At 39.7% G+C, this 23,876-nt stretch overlaps 1 protein-coding gene across 5 annotated transcripts in view; it reads right to left on the reverse strand.

The window, feature by feature from the left end:
- The window catches only part of LOC137641536 (fibrinogen- and Ig-binding protein-like), a 90,693-nt gene that overhangs the window by 15,720 nt on the left and 51,097 nt on the right, over positions 1-23,876 (reverse strand). For all 5 annotated transcript variants that reach the window (XM_068374209.1, XM_068374216.1, XM_068374199.1 and 2 more), the window contains 2 exons: positions 7,855-7,995; positions 1-9 (listed from right to left, as the gene is read on the reverse strand). The exon at positions 1-9 is cut by the window's left edge and continues 73 nt beyond it. In XM_068374209.1, coding sequence (XP_068230310.1) covers positions 1-9; positions 7,855-7,995 — 150 coding nt within the window. The remainder of the gene's footprint in view (positions 10-7,854; positions 7,996-23,876) is intronic.

Genomic DNA, 23,876 nt, shown 5'->3' on the forward strand with positions numbered 1-23,876 from the left:
CGTGTGTTCCTGCAAAATAAAAATAGATTTAGTAAGAATATATTGGAATTATAATAGGCTTCGTGATTTTTACATCGTCACTTAAAACATCATTAATTATATATAATCTATACAGAACAAAAGTACATTCTTGATCAAAATATTTCTTTCGAAAAAAAAAAAAATGTTTGAGAGATGGGGTAATAAGAAATAGAAATGTTTTTAAGTAAAGGAATGAGAGATAGGCCATTCATATGAGAAAAAAAAATGCTGATATAAGGAAAAAATTTACGAAAAGCTGTAAATTGTTTCATCGTCATAATAACGTACGTTATAACATCAATTTTACAACCGTCCATCGCACCAGTTTTGGCCGCCATATCGAAAAGAAATATGCGCTAAAATTTATATACATATATATATATATATATGTTATATATATATATATATATATATATATATATATATATATATATATATATATATATATATATATATATATATATACAGTATACATATATATATATATATATATATATATATATATATATATATATATTTATATATATATATATATATATATATATATATATATATATATATATATATATATATATATATCTTGTTCAATACTTAATTCAAAGGAAACGTTTTACCAATAATTCTACAAATAATCTTGTTCTACGATAAACGTTCAGTGCATTTTTCCGGTGATGGTCGGTTTTGATGCTAAAGGAGCCCAAACTTTGTATAATTACAAAATATCTCCCGTGAAGTTATCTCAAACGATACATTCAATCATCTGTCAAGTTACTGCATTAATTGTAGTGTTTTTCTTTTGCCGTCAATGATTGTGAACGAGGTTTGTTAACCTGCTATTAGACGTTAATGTTATCTGGAAAATGACTTCATCAAGGAAACATTCCCAAATAGGACTCAAAGGTTTCAAAGTGCGTGAAAAAAAGGTAGCAAAGGATATACGAAAGGAAGAAGTGATATAAAACCTTTACAGATCCTAAACTACTTCTGACATGTCAAAAAGCGGATTTTGATTTTCTTCATGACCTATTTTTGTGGTGAAGATGTATCTTATGAATTTTAGAAAAAAAAATATGGAAAACACCTTCAAAGGTTTCAAAGTGCATGAAAGAAATGGTATACGAAAGGAAGAAGTGATATAAAACCTTTACAGATCCCAAACTATTTCTGACATGTCAAGAAGCGGATTTTGATTTTCTTCATGACCTATTTTGTGGTGAAGATGTGTCTTATGAATCATTAAAAAAAAAAATATATATGCAAAACGCATGCAAGTGATCGTGAGACTACTGTACACCATGTAGAGACTTTTCATATGAAGGACAATATTTAGAAAGTGAGTGAGAAAAGGACCTGCATATATAATGTATTTAATTTAGTTGCTGCAGAGGCGTGATATTCAAAATGTAAGAAGTTTTACACACCATCACTTGAAAAACTAATCTGGTCGTCCAAAGGTTTCTACAGTTTCTAAGGCAATGACTAATGCTTTTACTTCTCTTGAGGAAAATAGAGAAGAATACCAATTTATTTTTTAGTGAAATCTTTGAAGGATATGACGATGAGATGCCGAATAAGAAAATGATAAAATCTGATCTGATGCTTAGGTATGGAGAACACTGTTGTAACTGTAAATAGAGTCAAAAGGCAAATGTGTGTTTTCGTGACACGGGGAACTAATTCTGTCTATCACATGGTATAAGAATAGTAGGTGTAAAGACGAGGAAGAGGAGAGACTTGGGATAGTAAAGACAGCAGTAAATATAATAGAGGAGGATGTTAAGTCACAGACCTATGAGGCAGGTCAGTATCGAACTCAAAGTTTTTCCTGATTGATTTGGACACGCTTATGCCAGATACAATAATTTGCATTGATAAAATATCATCCTGAAGAACATGAGAGGAGATATAAGGCAGTGGGAGTAGAGGTGTATAGCTATTTCCCATTCTATTCTAACAACAGGCAAACCAATTTATGTAATCCTCTCTACAGAAAGGTCATGCTATTCATCTTAGTCAAAAGTATGTGTCAAAGCATCTATTTAATGTTCTCTCAACCCCGGGATTGTTTTCTCCATATGCTGAAGCAACCCTCTTTCAGGTTTCAGTGTTGTTAGAGCCAAAGAGCGAGTCTCAAAGTAATACAAGCATTTTGTTTTCGATAATGCTGATGTAATCATCTGTGCCATTGATTGGTTCAACACAATGCTGATGTAAATATCTGTACCATTGATGGGTTAAACACAATGTTGATGTAATCATCTGTGCCATTGATTGGTTCAACACAATGCTGATGTAAATATATGTACAATTGATGGGTTCAACACAATGGTGATGTAAATATCTGTACCATTGATGGGTTCAACACATTGCTGATGTAATCATCTGTGCCATTGATTGGTTCAACACAATGCTGATGTAAATATTTGTACTATTGATGGGTTCAACACAATGCTGATGTAAATATCTGTACCATTGATGGGTTCAACACATTGCTGATGTAACATCGGTGCCACTGATTGGTTCAATACAATGCTGATGTAAATATTTGTACCATTGATGGGTTCAACACAATGCTGATGTAAATATCTGTACCATTGATGGGTTCAACACATTGCTGATGTAACATCTGTGCCATTGATTGGTTCAATACAATGCTGATGTAAATATTTGTACCATTGATGGGTTCAACACAATGCTGATGTAAATATCTGTGCCATTGATTGGTTCAACACACTGCTGGTGTAAATATTTGTACCATTGATGGGTTCAACACAATGCTGATGTAAATATTTGTACCATTGATGGGTTCAACACAATGCTGATGTAAACATCTGTACTATTGATGGGTTCAACACATTGCTGATGTAATCATCTGTGCCATTGATTGGTTCAACATAATGCTGATGTAAATATTTGTACCATTGATGGGTTCAACACAATGCTGATGTAAATATTTGTACCATTGATGGGTTCAACACAATGCTGATGTAAACATCTACACCATTGATGGGTTCAAAACCCTTCACAGTAGGGGTGGAACTCAGTGCCTTACTCCTTCTCCAGTTGACTCTAGTCCAGATCACCCTATCAAAAGATTGGGAAAGATCCCGGCTGTACCCACTATTGATGGGTTTGGCCATATCCCCATTAAACTCTATGAAAGGAAAGGTAACACAGTCCATTATATATTGAATATCAATCCAATCTCTGGCACAGTCTTAAGGAACTTCATTGCTTATTCAGAAAAGGGTAATTGACATTTAAAAGTACTGAACTGAATGTTTTCATGAAGAAATGTATTACATTTCTTCCTTATGATGTATTTCATATCTCATACCTTCCATTCCTAAATGCTCCATCTAATTAATATGATACAATATACATAGCTTTCATCCAAACTTTGAGGAAACGCAAAGAGGGAAACAGCAAACTTGCTTTCTAAGAGTTGACCAGCCTTTGTAAATTAGGGCTCGTGATATTGTTACAACCAGCGGACAATGTCACAACTAAGTAATGCTATTTTGCTTCTTTGTGGTTTTCACTTATTAATATCATTTATGGTCCCCATTGGCTACATAATGAATGGAAGTGGAACTAATGGACAAAAGGTTGAGTGGTCACATACTAGTGCATGCCACCCTAGCTACACTGATTCTGAATTAAATCAATATTTCTGCTGAGGAACAGTCAATATTAGAGACAACTTTACAGGAGATTGACTCTACGCTGATTGCCGATGAACAATTAAAAAATGTTTAATGACATTATTAATAAGATGAAGACTAAGGGTGACACAGCAAAACTTTGGGTCCAGTACTTTGAAATGGCAACACTGGTTAAACAATCAATTGAAACATAATTTGGAGGAAACTGGCAATTACCCCTTGAAACAATTCATAATATGCTACCCTATTTCCATACAAGCAGTCCCTCTCTGCATGAAAAGTCTGTTCATCAGTACCTGCAAGACATGTATAATCTCAAAAGGGGCATCACCCCCGAAGAATATGAGGATTATGATAAAGAGATGGTCAGAAATTTTTTGATCTGGCATCTGGTTCCTAATTCAATCTATGAAGAGTTCTGGTGGACTGACACATAAAAAATGGATGACTGATTCAATTCTTACTAAATAGGTACTTGAAATGCTTACCACTTTGTAGATCACAGAGAAGATCGAAGAAGACAGTGATATTGATTACAGTACAACAAAGCAACACGAAGATGCCAAAAAAAAAAAAAAAACTGCGTATTTCAAGAGACGCTCAAGATCTTCAACACTTTGTGGAATGGTTTTCATCGCATCCAGCATTTCCAGATTTTGATGGAATTATCTAAATAAGTAAAGGCTTAACAGATGAAAAAAATTAATCCCAATAATGTTTATGAAACTAGAGTTGGTTCAATTTCAAATATTGTTGTCAAAAGCTTTGCAAAAGTCAAGTTTCAACGAAAGAACCCCTAGGAGCTACCATGGTAAGAGTGAGCACTAGGGATTTTTCATTTTCAGATGATCCTGAGATGTTATTTAGAAAATTTTCATATGCAAAGAAATCACAAGAACAATCAAACGAAACTTTCAGCATGAACTAGCCTTCATCTCTTGTCACTGTTTGATGACTCTGGAGTATGTAATCCCCCAAAATTTTCATTTATGAAGAATTTTCACCTTTATGCGACATTGTAATTTGAGATAGAGTATATGTTGTTGATGTGGGGTTTCTTACTCAACGAGTTCTTTGGCATCAGCAAGAAATTTTTCAACAATTCTGCGTGAAGAAACACTACAGACCGAGTGCCATCAGTGACTTTAATATGCATACATGCTCGTCAAATGACTTGTGCTACCAGAGACTCCATATTTGATGAAACTCTACCAGCAACAACAAGTCAGAGTAAATTTATTTCAAGCGAGCAAAATAAGAGCGGACTTATCATAAGGCTCATCACAAAGTTGACCTTTTAGGCATTTACTGTAAAACAAGCTAATAAAGATGCAGCCACATTAATTGTTAATGTGGCCATTGAAGAATCTCCCAAGACTGACGCACTAATAATAGTTGGAGAAAATGTAGACCTTCTGGTAATCCTGCTGCATTAGCATGGCCAAAAATAACATAAATGTCTTTAAACAAAGTAAAGAAAAAACAGAGAACAAACTGTACACACAAGCCTCCATGAAATAAAAGCAGTCTTTAAAAGACAAAATTTTTTTGTCACATACATTCAGTACGACTGATACCACTTCTGCATTTTGCAAACCAGGTAATCTTGGGTTTGCAAATCTACTTGTAAAGCATAAAAAACTTCATGAACTTGTATCAATGTTTAAGAAATCACATACAGATCCTGGGAAGATAGATGAAGGGGGAAATCTTCCATCTTCCAATTGTATGGGAATAAAGAATGTGAATCCATTAGTAACTTCATATATCAATGTTTTGCCAAATCACTAAATTAAATTATCTTACCCTCCATAATTGCCATACCTCCCGAGACGTCGTTGCTCGATTTCACTCTCCACATGCATATCTCCAAGTCCAGAAATTGTTAGAGATTGACTTGCCACCTGCAGATTAGGGTTGGAAGATGACTGCAAAAGGGCTAGCCCAAATCATCAAAGATATTAACCTGCTTCGCTAGATTTTCTAAACATTCTTCTTCTTCTTCTTTGCCTACATCTTTTCCCACTTCTATGTGGGGTCAATGTTTTTTGGCCAGCTTTCTCCATCTACCTCTGTCCCACACCTCATCACCGGTTAATCCCTTTGATCGAAGGTCATCCTTGATACAGTCCATCCACCTTCGCCTTGGTCTTCCTCTCCTTCTCGTTCCCTGTACTTCCATTTCCATCACTCACCTCCCAATATACTGTTCATCTCTTCTCATGACATGGCCATACCACCTCAGTCTACTTTTTTTAATCTTATCTGATAGATTTTCCAAACATTATATCATGCAAATGTCTCAAAGGATGTACGACAGCCACTTGCAGTTGTAGATGGCAAGGCTTAAAATGCTCCATAATGTGTGTGTCATGTAAAGGGTTATCATGCACGAGCTCTAATGTAAACATATATGAGGAGTGTCATGAGCCCACAGATGAAATACTAGAAATTTTCTTTTTGCCAAAATGAATAACCAATGAAGTAGAGTAAAAAAGAGCTCAAATGATTACCATAGATTATGCCCTTTGTGTGGATGGTTATGTGGAAGTATGGTAAAACTGCCAGTGAGTATTCACTGTCTATCCTTAGCAAGAATAAAGGAGGAATGACGCCTTTGGAGGGAATTTATCCTAGGTTATTCAAGCAACGGGGCCTATGAATGAAACAGTAGAAACCTTCTCATGCGTGTAGTACCAAATCCATCCAATATACAAAAAAAGTGTATTAAACATATTTTGTACATAAATTTATGTAAAACAATTTGTATTTCGTTATATTTTCCTTTGGAATAATTTTATTACCAATCGACATATTAACAAAAAAATAAAATTAAAAAATAAACTGATTTTGTTTGCCATAAAGGGGTTCAAAATTAAAATGTTATTAAGTACCCTATTATCAGGCTGATGAAACAAATTGCAGCTTTCAGCGAATGTTTTCCTTTACAAATCACTATTTGACTGGTCTAAAATAATTATATAAAAGCGACAGAATAGATCGAGAGATTAATGAACTACTCTCTGCGGAGAAGCAAACGTAAGTGGATACAGGCTAACACAACCAAGATCTACACAATCTAAACCAGTGGTTCCCAACTTTTTTCCTGTCATTTCCCCCCTGCACCCAGTTCAACCATCCAGATTTCCCCCTTCATGCCCCGCCCAGCCCCCATGCCCACTCGCCTGCCTCAGAAATGGGCATGATATTCCAATTCTCCCCTTGAATATCATGTCAGTGAGAAATTATATGATCATATCACAATTGAATGGCTAACAACAAATTGCCGCACGTACTATGTGGACATTTTTTCTGGTTTTTTTAGGTAGTAGGTAGTGCAATTATTTCCCCCCTGGAAGCTTCAAATTTCCCCCCAGGGGGAAATTTCCCCCAGGTTGGGAACCACTGATCTAAACATATATACTTAGGAGACAGCCGGTATCATGTATGCCTTTTGTAAACTGTATGGGTTACTGAAATAAAACTCTAACTATTTGAAAGGTAATTTCGTCCCAATGTATTGTACTTCATCGTAGTATAAGTAAATTTATGTATCATAAACTTTCCCGACCGGAGAAAAATAATATAGAAAACATTTGTCATTTTTGTTCAGATTAGATCTCAATTCATTTGCTTGAGCATGAATTCACACTTAACCTACTTACCTTGAGTATGGCAAAAAAAAAAAAAAAAAAAAAAAAAAAAAAAGTGCTCACAACTTATTCTGAAGGACTTATGTTACCTCATAACTTCTTCTCTCAAGGGGTTAACTACTGCACTGTAATTGTTCAGTGGCTACTCTCCTCTTGGTAAGGGTAGGAGAGACTTTAGCCATTGTTCTCTAGTCTTGGGTAGTGCCATAGCCTCTGTACCAGGGCCTTCCACTGTCTTGGGTTAGAGCTCTCTTGCTTGAGGGGACACTCGGGCACACTATTCTATCTTATTTCTCTTCGTCTAGTTTTGTTAAAGTTTTTTAGTTTATATAGGAAATATCTATTTTAAAGTTGTTGCTGTTCTTAAAATATTTCATTTTTTCTTGCTTACTTTTCTCAATGAGCTAGTTTCCTTCTTGGAACCCCTGGGCTTATAGCCTCCTGCTTTTCCAACTAGGGTTGTTGCTTAGCAAGTAATAATAATAATAATAATAATAATAATAATAATAACTCACTTGTCTATCAGTGCAGCGGCTGTTAGATTTCTCTCATAGTTCATGGACATCCTCAAGTTCTTGTTTTTAGAAGTCATTATCACCAACCCTGTCACCAGGCACACCAACACCACAGTTGTTAATGGGGAGACCATCGCTCTTCTGAGGAGGAGAAAGAAACAATTTATTGGGCAAAATACAAAGTTTACAAAGTACAGCACAACAGGCAACCCGGTCGCGGTATGCGTGTATGGGTGAGCCCTTTTGGATGGATGGCATTGGCTGTGACATTTTACATACCTTTTCCACCCTATTGATTACTACACAAATGTCATTCATCAGGGCTGATATGGTACTCAGGTAGTATTACAAATTTCAAATACTTACAGTCAATCATATAAATAAAATACATGATAAGTAGGAATTCCCCATTTAAAGATTGCAAATTAAAGAAACTGGTGACGTATATTTTGAAGAAATCTTGCACATATAGGTAAATTACACTAATATATCATAACTTTAAAAGTTAACCAAAAATATGCATAACTCTAAAAAGTAACAATAAGTTAAAAGTCTTTCAAAGAAATGTCACAGCCTTACACATGTACATATACTTTATATATATATATATATATATATATATATATATATATATATATATATATATATGTGTGTGTGTGTGTGTGTGTACGTGTGTGTATGTATGTATGTATATACAGTATATATAAATATATATATATATATATATATATATATATATGTGTGTGTGTGTGTGTGTGTGCGTGTATATGAGTATATATATATATATATATATATATATATATATATCCTAGTCCCCATGGACAGATAATCAAATTGTACATATGAATAATAAAAAATATTATATTCAACCAATATTTAAAGGCAGTATGGATGCGTCAAATTCCGCCATTTCTGAGAGTACGGGAACATCATCCATATTAGATGCTGCTGTGTAACCCGACTACTTTTCACGAGAACAAGAACTCACCTGAGAGCTCATCCTGTGTACAGCCATGTTAAATGTTAAAAAAAATATATATATAAAACTCAAAGCATTTTGCTAATGACTCTGCAGTGGCTGTGTTTCATACACACTCATATAATACAATGCTATTGTTTTTTCATCTCTCACTCTTTCCCACACTGATAATAGACCTATCTGTTTAAGCTTTACATCGCATGTTTTAGTTTCTTAGAATTTTTGAGACATTATTGCTCGCAAGTGCTTGTATATATGCTCGTTATCCGTTGAATAAAGGTTACTTGCATTCACCTCACCTTTCTGTTAGAATCTAACAGATACGTTGCCACAACCCCAAGCATAGGTTAACTGGTGTCAAGTGTGGGGTCTGAGTAATGCTGTGAAATAAAAACGAGTTAACTAAAGCCGGTGAAGTGTAATATGTCTTAAAGAAACTAGAGCTACCTTGCTGTTGCTATGGAGGGGTTGTTGGAACCAGTGGAGTTGATGATGAAAACATGCGGTACCAATACGTCCAAGAACTAGAAGACAGGCTCAATTGTAGACATGTTTGGTCGATGGAGTAGTAAGCTAGTAAAACCAACTAGTGCCCAAAGCCCTGCCAACACACTCAAGTGACTATCAGACACACAGAGAATAAACTCAGACATAGATGATGGTGGTGAAACAAAATATCATTATCTGGAAACTTCCCAAGTTGCAGTAGACACTCATGCTGCTCGACGACCAAGGCCTATCCCGTGAACCTGGCTAGGGGTACTGGCACTATGCAAAAACCTGATAGGTAAGCCATCTTCGATAAAGGATCAAGTGTTTCGCTCCACAAGCAAGGAAGTATTACAGGAAGCAATTGTATGGAAACAAAACAGTCATTGAAGGACGGATCGAAAAATTTTATATGCATAACTTTCTAGTAGTGCCCACTTTGGGGACACCGGGGATTGGATGTATTTTGAGACTAAACTTCATTCATATGTATAATATCACTATTAAGGGAGGTGGAGTCAAGTCCTTAAAAATGCTGACAGGAGGGCATGAGCTTCCTATATAGGGGATGAGTGAGGAGAGTATTAATGCCTACATGGCAGGTAGGGAACAGACAAGTAGAGGGTTAACTACACTACCAGAAAAATGGAAAGTTGTACTACCATGAGTGCTGGCGAGTAAAAGCTGAAGCTACGTTGTGACTAATGAAAGCTAATCAGAGTCAAATTCCTAATTGGCTTTATTTGGTGATATATTTGAACAATTCTCCATGCATTCTGATCATGCTATAGAGCAGTCAAGACCTTGACAACAGCACTTGCATGTTAATGTGCCGCAATCAGTTTTACAATGGCACCTGATAAGTTCTAACAATGATTTGGGGATAGTATCCCTTTCAGTTTGAATTGGAATTAGTCTTCCATCAAAAATCTTCCAGTCTTACTCCTCTGGATCAAGAGAATTGGATTTCAACTCTTGGATCTGGTGGTTAAATTGCAGGCCCTAAAACTTTGCTGATGTAGGGCCCCGTGAAGTTTATATCTGCCACGACCCCCTTTCTGTATGGTTATCATTATATCAGTACAAGACATTATATATATATATATATATATATATATATATATATATATATATATATATTTTTGGGCTCAAGCCATGTCGTCCTGATGGAAGTTCCTATAGGGTAGCTTCCTAGGGTATATTACAACTACGGCGATATTCCCAGAGAATTTACCTTAAGGTACCAGAATTCTAACTCCTGGAGCGAGTATCCCTCGTGAAAGGGATATCGCGACATATCAGAGGACGTATTCTAGACACGTCACATGGCAATCTACGACCTGAACAGAGATTCGTCTCGTAGGAGGGAGATTGACGAGATACGAATTCGGGAAAGAAAAAGGGGAGCCGCTCCCAAGGCTTCCCTATCCCCCGATTCGTATGCGTGCCTGGCGCCAATCCTGGCGCCATCTGTATTCCTTTTTGCGTAGCTTAACAACTCGGTGTTTTTTCCTGTTTTTCTCGCAAATCTTGGATTTATTCAGCTTTTCATGGCTTCTTCGTCTTCGTTGACCTCGGATAAGTTGAGTATAGTGTCTGTTATGTATAAATGTAGGCTCTTGGTAAAATTTTGAGTGATTAATAGGATTAATCTTTGATACAAGAGCCGTAGCCTACCAGAGGTGTCCTGGACACTGTCACTCGCTAGGTATAAATTAGTTAGTCAGAGTGACATTCCTGGTTGTTTTGCTTAATAAAATTTAGCTATTTAGCTTTACATAGGATTTCCTTTCGTGCTTAGTATTATTTGGCGAAGTATTCGCCATTCTGGCCTACGCTAGGCCATGTAGCCTAGTCGTTTGGTCCTAGTACTTAATGCATGATTATGGTTTTTCCGAGTGTAATTAAAATTTTATTGAAGCTTTAGGCTATATTTTATACATTTTAGACTGTGTGGAATATTTCCAAGATTGTATACGTGAGAGTTTCGGTGAATTAGGTAATCGATTCTCTTGGTGCCTAGGCTAATTGCTTATGGAGCCTTAGTATACTTTATTATACTCCCCGGTTGCTTTCTTTTCTTCGGAGAAGGTATGCAATCCCTTTCCCTCTGTTTAAGCCTTGGGCTTATCCCTAAGTGGTTTTTTCCGAATTTATTTTCGATAAAACTATACTAGGGTGTTACTGTACCTTCCTGTTCCAGCAGAGTCTGGTTCAAAGAGGGACAGAACAACAGAGTTTTTAGTCTGAGTCCGTGTTGTTTGGCTTGGGGCAGAGTCTCCCTCGCTGACCTAACACTTACAAAGGGAGCTTAGCTCCCTTAGGTCACTATCGAAGGTTTCTGTAGTTATGATTCCTTCTTCTGTGATCGACCAGACTAAGTCCTGTTGCTGTTCTCGGGGAGGATAAATCTTCCCTTGGGAGTAGCAACGCCTTCCTTGCTTTGGTGCTCTGGAAGCTGGCAGGTATTATACTACTGCGCTGGCCCTTTCCCTTAGATCTCCCTTAGGCTAAGACAAAGTTCTTGGCTGCGGATGATCTGTCACTAAAGCAAGGTTGGCAGGACCCTCTTGTCCCTTCCCCCTCTATCTCCGTAATGGCCTAGCCATTACTGTACTGTACCTTGCCGGCCGGCAGAGCTGGCCGGCAGGGGTATTACTGTACCATATGTCATTCTACTTCTGGACCTAGTATAGGTTGGGATTTGGATTGACTAAGCCCATTGCCGGCCGGCAGAGACGCTGGACGGCAAGGGTCTTATGTTTTCGAGTGCTACCCGGACCTCTCTTGGTCCCTCATCCATGCCTGCCGGCAGAGCCGGACGGCATTGGTCAAGGAAGCCTGAATTAAGTTTCTCCCCTTCCTTATATGCACTCTTTCGGTTGCCGGGCTTGGGGGGTTGTGTACACTCTTATCCCGGCATCCATTCTATTTTCTTCTAGTGCTGTACCTGTCCCGGCTGCCGGCCTATGAGGCCGGCTGCCGGCCTATGAGGCCGGCAGCCGGGCAGGTGTAGTCTTCTGGTTCTTTTGCTGCCGGCTGGCATCGGTCTTGTACCTTTGCCGGCCGGCTTATGTCAGTCCTTGTCTGCCGGTCACCAAGAGTGTGGCCGGCAGCTGGGTACTACCTTGTGTAGTTGCTGGCCGGCAATCATTGCCGGCCAACACTGGCTGTTGCTGGCCGGCAGCTGCTGCCGCCGGCACAGGCATTTGAACCAGAGGGCTGCCGCCCTATAGCTGTTAAGTAGTATACTTTAAAGCTAATTGTGGTGTGTGCCGGCCGGCAAAGGCAGGCCGGCACACATCCTCCTATACTGTACTATTATTCTTCTGTATAGCATATACAGTAAGAAGAAAACTATAGTAAAAGTTTAGGTACAGCACTGTATCTTCTAACACTATTGTGTTTTCTTGCACAGCCCTTTGCTGTTGCCCTCAGACAGGAAGCAGAGTTCTTCCCCGTCTATTATCCAGGATTTTAAAATCATTGCCTAGGTGTGAGCTCCACCTGTTTCCTCTGGAAACCTTGCATTGGTTACTCTAGTAGAGATAAACCATTTTGATTTTATTATCTGGAAGGCTGCAGCAATGGGTTGTGAGGGAAACACAAGTGTGTGTCTTTCATTTATGAATTGTTATGCTATACTATGCATATCCAGTGATACATAGTTCACTTGATACTCATGGAAATTTCTTCTCTTTACAGGAGGACCCTCCGAAGTGTGGAAATGTTTTCTGCAATGTCCGCAGCAAGAACCTCTGCGGACATGAGTGTTGTAGGAGACACGCAGCATGCGCTGTCTCCAAGGATGATCTCCAGTATTGGGACCCTCAGGTATGTACTGTATGCACTAACCTGATTACTGAGGCTTTTGATTCCCCTAGAACGGCGGAATCAAGGGATATAGCTAGGGAAAAGCTTCGTACTTGGGTAAGGGGCTTCAAGAAGAACACCTCTGGCCCTTATCTTCCAAGTGAGAAGATGAGGGCGTATCTTTTTCCCCAGGCATCAGCTGAGGCAGTGATTCCCCAGCCTCAAGAGGAGATCCTTCAAGATCAAGTCCAGGTGGACGAGGAAGTCGCAGATGCGATGCAAGACATCCAGTTGTGTGACAGGATGTCTGACCTGGACGAACGTTTGGAAGAAGACCTCCTGGCAGAAGGTCAGGATCAAGTTCAAACCCCGGATGTCGTAGAGGATGAGGTCGACGAGGTGTCGGCTACTCCGGTTCAGATGCCGGAGCCTATCCCCTCAACATCGGCTGGCCTCCCAGTAGAACTGGGACAGGCCCTCTCTTCGATTGTTGGAATGATCCAACAAATGCAGAAGGAGAATCAGGAGAAGGCGGCTGCAATGGAACTGCGTATGCAGTCCCTGGCAGAATCACATGGGCCCCGGAAAAGGCTCAATGTGAAAGACCTTCCCATATGCTCAGATGCTAACCCATGGAGGTATGCTGAGCACATGCCGATGACGACTGGAAAGATCGTCATCTCGGATAAGCTGGGTTCAGTTCCCCTAGAGGAGGTAGAATTCTGGCCCAGCAAGGCATCATATCCGGACTGCTATGTCCGGCTGAGAAAAGAACCAGCTTCAAGGGAGGAGACAGAGCCGAAGGAGGTCATTATTATGGACCACGCTAAGGCTCAAGCCCTACTTTCATCCTCGATGAAAGAGAGGGGCTTCTCGAATTCGAAGGTAGCTGCATTGAGCAAGAAGCTCCCTTCGTTTGTGTCCTCTCCTGATAGAGCCTTCCCCTTTTTACAGAAAGGGTTTGCGGCTGTCCTAAAGGCAGTCGAGGCCGGCAAGCCTTGCCCCTCCCTGGAGGAGTGTAAACCCTTGTCGCTGGCCCTACCTATGGACCACAAAGACTGGAAGGATGTCCATCTGACATTCTCAGTGGGAAAGTTGGAGGCTGATATTGCCGGACGGCAATTCGGCGAGGACCTCCCCAAGCTGTCCGAATCTCTTTTACGAAGAGAGTTCGAGACAAAAGAAAGACTGGCTGCCTCAATGTCTCATCAGACTACTCTCGAGACGATGGCAAGTGACCCCAAGGTCCATGAAATGTTCATGGTAGTGGCTAAGTCTCACTTAGCCACAGTGACGAAGGACCTTTATAGCTTCGTCAAGGCAAGGAGAGCTTGCAGGGAGTTCGTGTTCACCGGGGCTTCGGTGAGACACGAGCCAAGGAAGTTAATCTCCTCCAACATTTGGGGAAAAGACCTTTTCCCTACCGATGTGGTCAAAGAGGTTGTTGATAAGGCCGCCGTGGAGAATAGAAATCTTCTCCAGAAGTGGGGCCTGGCTATCAAAAGAAAATCTTCCCCGGATGAGGGTCCTCAACCAAAGAGGAAGAATATGAAGACTAGGCTACCATTTCGGCCAGCCAAGCCTTATAGACAGCAACAGCAACTGCAATTGCCTTTGCCTCCAGTGCCCCAGATGGTGGCACAAACCCCGACTGCCTTTCAGTGGGTACCCCAGGCTGTGCCAGGTCAGTCAACCACATTCGCCCCAACGTTCGAAGGACAGTCTTCTTCCTTTCGTGCAAAACCTAGAGGAGCAGCCAGAGGCTCGTCTAGGCGCCCCTCAAGGGGAAGGGGATTCAGAGGTGGTCGTGGTCAGGGAGGCAAGACCTCAGGACGGCAGTCCAAGTGAAATGATACCGGTAGGAGGGAGACTGATGAAATTTTGGGATCGCTGGACCTTCGATCCCTGGGCCCAAAGCCTACTCAAGAATGGACTGGGTTGGAGCTGGTACAGCACTCCACCCCCATGCCTTCGGTTTTTCCAACACTCCACCCCCATTTTGGAGGAGTACGTTCAAGAACTGTTGGAGAAAAATGTGATCCGAAAGGTGAAGTCCATCAAATTCCAAGGGAGGCTGTTTTGTGTTCCCAAGAAAGACTCGGAAAAGCTCAGAGTCATTCTGGACTTGTCACCACTCAACAAGTTCATAGTGAATTGCAAATTCAAGATGCTAACACTGCAACACATAAGGACCTTACTGCCCAAGAGGGCATACTCAGTCTCTATAGACTTGTCAGACGCCTATTGGCACATTCCAATCAGCCGTCGACTCTCCCCCTACCTAGGGTTCAGGCTACAACGGAAACTGTACGCCTTCAGAGCCATGCCATTCGGGCTAAACATAGCCCCAAGGATTTTCACGAAGCTTGCGAGCGCAGCTCTCAAACAATTACGCCTAAAGGGAATTCAGGTAGTAGCCTACCTGGACGACTGGCTGGTGTGGGCAGCATCCGAGACCGAATGCTTGCAAGCTTCCAGTCAGGTGATCCAGTTCCTAGAGTACCTAGGCTTCAAGATCAACAAGAAAAAGTCTCGACTTTCTCCATCCCAAAAGTTCCAGTGGCTGGGAATCCACTGGGACCTTTTGTCACACAGTTTCTCCATCCCAATGAAGAAAAGGAAGGAGATAGCGGGCTCTGTCAAGAGACTTCTAGATTCCGAAAGGATATCAAGACGCGAACAGGAGAGGGTACTAGGCTCTCTCCAGTTTGCTTCAGTGACAGACCCAGTGCTAAGAGCACAGCTAAAGGATGCAACCGGAGTTTGGAGAAGGTATGCATCAAACGCGCGAAGAGACCTGAGAAGACCAGTGCCGCCTCGGCTAAGTACTCTTCTCAGACCTTGGTCCCAAGCCAGACATCTAAAGAAGTCTGTTCTTCTTCAGCCACCTCCCCCGTCGATGACGATTCACTCAGACGCCTCAAAGGAGGGATGGGGAGGTCACTCTCATCGGAAAAAAGTCCAGGGGACTTGGTCCAAGCTATTCAGGACCTTTCATATAAACTTTCTAGAAGCTATGGCAGTGCTCCTTACCTTAAAGAAAGTCTCCCCGCGTCACTCGATCCACATAAGATTGGTGACAGACAGCGAGGTGGTTGTGAGATGCTTGAATCGACAAGGGTCGAGGTCACCACCTCTCAACCAAGTGATGTTAGCCATTTTCCGATTGGCGGAAAAGAAGAAGTGGTACCTGTCGGCAGTTCACCTTCAAGGAGTCCGCAATGTGACAGCGGACGCTCTATCCAGGTTCACACCGATAGAGTCGGAATGGTCCTTAGACGCAGGATCATTTTCCTTCATTCTGAATCAAGTCCCAGAACTGCAAATAGACCTCTTTGCGACGAAAGACAACAAGAAGTTGCCCCTGTACGTGTCCCCGTACGAGGACCCCTTAGCGGAAGCAGTGGACGCAATGTCCCTCGACTGGAACAGATGGTCCAGGATTTATCTGTTCCCTCCTCACAACCTTCTGTTGAGGGTCCTCAACAAACTGAGATCCTTCAAGGGGGTAGCGGCAATAGTGGCCCACAAGTGGGCGAACAGCATGTGGTTCCCCTTGGCGTTGGAACTACAGATGAAGTTCGTGCCGCTACCACATCCAGTTCTGACCCAGCGAGTCCAGAAGTCGACTGTCTGCGCTTCATTACAGAAAACCCAGACCCTGCAGCTCATGATTTTCTCGCCCTAGCGGTGAGAAAGCGCTTCGGGATTTCGAAAGCCAGCATAGACTTCCTAGAGGAATACAAGTGCAAATCGACTAGAAGGCAATATGAGTCATCTTGGAGAAAATGGGTGGCCTTTGTAAAGGCAAAGAATCCGCAGGAGATCTCAACAGATTTCTGCTTATCTTTCTTCATCCACCTCCATGGCCAAGGATTGGCAGCTAACACGATTTCAGTGTGTAAATCGGCTTTGATGAGACCCATTTTATTTGCCTTCCAGATCGACCTAGGTAACGAGATCTTTAATAAAGTTCCGAAAGCCTGCGCTAGGCTCAGACCTTCAGCACCTCCAAAGCCCATCTCATGGTCTTTAGACAAAGTTCTTCATTTCGCCTCCTTGTTGAGCAATGAAGAATGTGCGTTAAAGGATTTGACGCAAAAAGTTATTTTCCTATTTGCACTCGCGTCCGGGGCCAGGGTTAGTGAGATCGTAGCCCTCTCGAGAGAGGCAGGTCGTGTTCAGTTCCTGGATGGGGGGGAGCTGAACCTGTTTCCGGATCCTACGTTTCTCGCCAAGAATGAGTTACCCACCAACAGGTGGGGTCCCTGGAGAATCTGTCCTCTGAAAGAAGATGCATCTCTATGTCCAGTAGAATGCCTAAAGGTCTATCTTCGTAGAACTTCAGACTTCAAGGGTAGTCAACTATTCAGGGGAGAAACATCAGGCTCAAATTTATCTCTGAATCAACTCAGAGCGAAAATGACATATTTTATTCGCAGAGCGGATCCTGACAGTACACCCGCAGGTCACGATCCGAGGAAAGTTGCCTCATCCCTAAATTTCTTTAATTGTATGGATTTGAACATCTCCGTTCATACACGGGCTGGAAGTCTTCCAGGGTGTTCTTTCGCCACTATGCGAAGCAAGTAGAGGAACTTAAGAGATCTGTGGTAGCAGTGGGTCGTGTAGTTAACCCTACTGTTTAACTCTGCGAGGAACAGTGGTCTTAATTGGGACGATTAAGTCCAGGGTGAGTGTGTAGGTACATACTGTACTACAAACTAAATGAGGGCACCAAGTGCCCATATAGACTGTTCCTTCCTTCAAAGGTGAACCTTGCATAAGTTCAGACATGTGTGCCAAGCGTTTCTAACGCTAATGTGATTGATTTGTAATACAGATTTTTTATGACTTGATACCTTGGTATCTCATTAAAGTGGTGTTTAATGGTTTTTCTTTCAGATAAACAAGTTCTGTTTACTATCATACTTATGCTTAAAGTTTTGGGTTACCCTCTTTTATATAAATATATATATTTGTTGTTAACCTGTCTGTTTATTATCTGTCAATAAACTTGTTCTTGAGAACCTTGCGTCTCTTTCACCTGTGTCAATTTATTGGTATAATTGAGCATTTTAATTCTATGTATCTTATCTGGGATAATTCTGATAGAATTGTTCTGTTTTGCAAGCTATGTTGCATTGGTTTATGTAAGTCCCCTAATGGGAGGACTCCGTCCCATAAAGGGACGAGGGCGGTTTTATTAGTTTCTTCCTATGCGGATATAAACCTTTGTCCAATACAAGTATTGTGCGGATGACTGGTCAATATATTGACGCAGTGGTTCTATACAAACTATGCTTTACTTAATATAGGGTGAGACCACTATATTAGCTTGCCTAGTATTCATACATAGATATATGTACTCTTCGAGACTTTCCAGAGTCTAGTAGGACTCTTCCCTGTAGGGGGCAGGAAGCTCTAACATAGTTTATAGTTAGTTGAAAAGATGTATAACGGTAACATCTTAGGTCTCTAGGTCTAGTCGACCGGGAATAAATATCTCCGGGGAGTACGGCACGTTCTGAGAATCCACAGATACAGTAATGCTCTGGTACACTTCCATCAGGACGACATGGCTTGAGCCCAAAAAACGGATTTTGAGTGAAGCGAAAAATCTATTTTTGGGTGAGATAGCCATGTCGTCCTGATGGACCCGCCCTTGCCTTTCTAAGAAAGGGCTGTAGGACCCCTCCCTACATACAGTATCTGTAGCACCTCGTGTACGCTACAAGGAATACAGATGGCGCCAGGATTGGCGCCAGGCACGCATACGAATCGGGGGATAGGGAAGCCTTGGGAGCGGCTCCCCTTTTTCTTTCCCGAATTCGTATCTCGTCAATCTCCCTCCTACGAGACGAATCTCTGTTCAGGTCGTAGATTGCCATGTGACGTGTCTAGAATACGTCCTCTGATATGTCGCGATATCCCTTTCACGAGGGATACTCGCTCCAGGAGTTAGAATTCTGGTACCTTAAGGTAAATTCTCTGGGAATATCGCCGTAGTTGTAATATACCCTAGGAAGCTACCCTATAGGAACTTCCATCAGGACGACATGGCTATCTCACCCAAAAATAGATTTTTCGCTTCGCTCAAAATCCGTTATATACATATATGTGTGTGTGTTTGTGTGTGTAGGTATATATAAATATATATATACATATATATATGAAAATATAAATATATAAATATATATATATATATATATATATATATATATATATATATATATATATATATATATATATATACATATACACACACACACACACATATATATATATATATATATATATATATATATATATATATATGTATGTATGTATATTCTACTTAAGTATTGTAACTTTATTCATTAAAATGATAGCTACTATACCACTATCTATGTACAATAAACTTATTTTTAACAAAGTATTACTATCCTGTAAATTCCATCCAATCCTCAGCCATATAGAATATTTATAATGATAATATTGTGTGCGCACCCTAAAAAATCACTCCACAACTTCAACCCACTAATAACTGCATAGCAGATACAAACTTCACGGGTCCCTACGTCATGGTCAACACACGTCATTCTGCGTCTAGTTGCCAGGTCTTAATTTTGGTTCTGACCAATCCCACAAAATTGAGATGACATTTCTCGATATAAAGTAAGACAATAATGTGGAGTAGATGCTTGAATCCAAGTTTCTTAATTAGGTCGGTGTCTCAAACTCTGGTGGTTTCGGTTTCACATTAAACAGAAGCCTCTTTCATTAGCTCTATTAAATTAAGGAGGAAGTCATGGGACTTTATATAGATAGTAGTGCACTGAGAATTTAACTCCATTTGCCTGTAGTTTTTTCCAGTGAGGAGGTTGATGAATCCTTGCCTGTTTTCTGAATCTGATATGAACTTTCTTTTTTACTTTATGGACTATCAACCCAATAAATGTCACTGTTCTTCTACATTGGCCATTCCTTCTTTTATACTTAATATCTTAGGTTGAAGGAATGTTACTGTATCCTCCAAATAAAATGACTGAGAAAAGGATATACTTGTCTCTAATGAAGTCATATTAAAGCTGTGCAATTGCATGATATGCCTGGCTAGTGTCCCAGGGTATTCTCTGTATCAAGGCACTTCCATCTAGAACAAACATAATCCTTTGAACCACTCCCTGCAGTTGTTACATCCCATATCGGCTTAGCCAACTGTTGTTTGTTTGAAGGGAGAAGTACATTTCTTGTTTCAAAGAGTGCTGGTTCATAATCTAGAGCCTGAACTAGTTGTTCAGGCTCTGTTCCTGCAAACAAAAACCTCTCAAAGAGATATTGAGTACCTAAGAACTGCCTGAGATATCTTTTCAAAGACTATCCAATCACCTTTTTCTCCTTCCATCTTCTGTAGAATACCAGAGTGCAATAACCAACTTCCTTTGCACTGTCCACAATTGCAGATGCATTAATTATGTTAAACAAGCCTTCACTTCCTGAGAATCGGGTCCTCTGTTCTATTGGGCTCAGAATCTTCAACATATCAGCCATCCTTTTTCAGAAATGCAGGTTAAAGGACTTTATACTGTTCACTGGACTCATAGTTCACTTTTGTCAGCTGTTGTATCGGAATGTTGGCTTGAGATACAACATGATTTAACAACACCCACACTAGGTGCAGCGCCTCCCTCATCTCTCATCTTCAAGTAAGACCCCTTGTAGTTTTGAGGCTGCACATCACTGTATCTTTGATTACAAGGTCAGGTGAGAACCCTGACCAAAATTTTATCACACTTCTGGACAACATAGGGAACACCTTCAATGAAACTCTCATGAATTCTTAGGTGATTCTTCATGAAGTGATCCATTTTTTTGCAGGCAGATATTCAAGGGTTTGATATACAGATTGTGACCAGCCGAAGCAAAAAGTTGCATTATTTTCCCCATTATATCAAGATGAAGCAACTAATTACTCGTTCTTTAAGATTGTAATAGATTCGACCATCTCCATGCATTGCACTTCTGGCACCCTTCAGTTGTAATTTCTCCTTCTCCTTTTCAATGCACTTATCTATCAGTTATTCTCCCAGTAATGTTGTGTCTGTAAATAACATTAATTTCTTTGATAATTTTTTTCCTATCCTTATATGGTTCTAAAATAATGATAATCTAAAATATTGGGACCCTTAAAATATTTTGTGTTAAGAGATTCTTCGGCATTAGATTTCTTATTGGTAAAAGTATTCATGAGTACTAGAGTACTACAATGTTTTAAATACGAAGTGAGTCAACTGCTGTAAGAATACACAGTATCTTTAACCTTAAAGGATTTTTTTGAAAAGGAGAGTTTTCAGACACTAGTAATATATATAAAAGATTTAGACGTGTTTTTCATCTTGGATTGAGGAATTATTATTATTATTATTGTTATTATTATTATTATTATTATTATTATTATTATTATTATTATTATTATTATTATTATTATTATTATCATTAGCTAAACTACAACTCTAGTTAAAAAAAAGTAGAATGCTATAAGCCCATAGGCTCCAGCAGGACAAAATAGCTCAGTGAGGAAAGTAAATAAGGAAGTAATTAAAGTATATGAGTAGTAATGAACAATTAGAATGAAATCTATTAAGAAAATTAACAACATTAAAACAGATGTTTCATATTAAGACCATAAAGACTTATGTCAGCTAGTTCAACATAAAAGCATTTGCTACTAGTTTGAACTTCTGAAGTTCTACCGATTCAACAATCCAATTAGGAAGCTCATTCCACAACTTGGTTACAGCTGGAATAAAACTTCTAGAATGCTCTGCATTATTGAGCCGCATGATGGAAAAAGTTTGACTGTTAGAATTAACTGCATGCCTAGTATTACGAACAGGATGGTACTATCCGGGAAGATTTGAATGTTATGGATGGTCAGAATTATGAAAAATCTTATACAACATGCATAACGAACTAATTGAACTACGGTGCCAGAAATTAATATCTAGGTCATTAAGAAGAAATTTAATAGACCATAAGTTCCTCTCAAACAAATTAAGATGGGAATCAGCAGCTGAAGATCAAACAGGAGAACAATACTCGAAGCAAGGTAGAATGAAAGAATTAAAACACTTCTTCAGAATAAATTGATGACAGAAAACTTGACTTTCTCGATAAGACAATCGTGCAATTGAAGAAGACACAGATCTAATGTGTTTCTCATAAGTAAACTTGTTGTCAAGAATCACACCTAAAATTTTAAAAAAGTCTTACAGGTTAAAGAAACATTATCAATGCTGAGATCTGGATGTCGAGGAGCAACTGTCATCGACGTACTTGCAATCATACTTTTCACCACGCGCTAGTTTTAGCAAGATATCTATTAACAGATAAAGCTACCCCAGAGCTACATTCAGGAGATGGAATTGATGCAAAGGGAGTAGCATTATCTGCATATGCAACGAGCTTGTTTTCTAGGCCAAACACATGTATAGTATGAAAAGTAATTGGCCAAGAACACTATCCTGAGGAACACCAGATCTCACAATCCTATACTCATTATGGTGCCCATCAACAACAACTCTTTGCGATTTATTACTTAAAAATTCAATAATGATGCAGAGAAAAGACCTACCAAATTCCAGCTGTTTAAGTTTGAAAAAAACGGCACATAATTAACGCGGTCAAAGGCAGCAGTAAAATCAAGACCAATCATACGAACATCCTAACCACAATCAAGGGATTTCTATACATTATTGAAGATTGTAAGAAGGGCATCACATGCTCCAAGGTCTTTACAAAAGCCAAATTGTAAACGAAAGGATAGACTGTAAAGGTAGTTCAAATAGGAGGAAGTTGAGAATAGATAATAATAACAGATGATTCTTCTAATGTATGCTTCAGTATTTATCTGGGGTGCATTATCCCAGAAGGACTGTGAGAATTCGGGCATTGAAAACCTGAAAACACACACTCTCTCTCTCTCTCTCTCTCTCTCTCTCTCTCTCTCTCTCTCTCTCTCTCTCTCTCTCTCTCTCTCTCGTCGGCTTTGACGTCATGATCCGAAAACTTAAAATCTGTAGCCAGGCATGTGTGTTACATCACGTTTCTCTCTAACCTCAATTGCTTTAAAAATTCTATTTGAATCGAGCGATAAATTTCTCCCTATTTATGTCTTGTTCGTGATAGACTTTAGAGGAAAGAGGCAATCAAGATTATTGATTTAAATCTATCGTCACAAAAAGTTTTTTTCATTGTATTGATAGAATCTTCGATAAAAATTGTGGGATGATAAAAAATGCCAACAAGTCCGTTTATCCGTTGCACATGTGTCAAAACACCTGTCTTGAATTGTTTAAGAAGAGTGAATATTGTCTCGTCTTGACGGTTCTATTATACTCCTAAGATTTTATAATAGCTCTATGATATTTTCCTATGTGCTTTTAGACATTTTTTATGACTAGATTTTATTTTTTAAGATTCGTTTTTTTATCGAATTATAACCACTCGCACCTGGTAACCACCAACGGAGCCATATGTTGTATTATTCATAGCAGCACCTGTTTACTGCCACGTTACTCTCTCTCTCTCTCTCTCTCTCTCTCTCTCTCTCTCTCTCTCTCTCTCTCTCTCTCTCTCTCTCTCGCTAGGCATAGATAATATTTGGAAGTAATGAACATATAGGACTAAGTACTCAAACATTAGACTTTAGGGTCAATGCACATACCACTCTCCCACATACACTCTTGCTAAGCGATAT

The sequence above is a fragment of the Palaemon carinicauda genome, chromosome 1, assembly GCF_036898095.1.
Source record: "Palaemon carinicauda isolate YSFRI2023 chromosome 1, ASM3689809v2, whole genome shotgun sequence".
Lineage (NCBI taxonomy): Eukaryota > Metazoa > Arthropoda > Malacostraca > Decapoda > Palaemonidae > Palaemon > Palaemon carinicauda.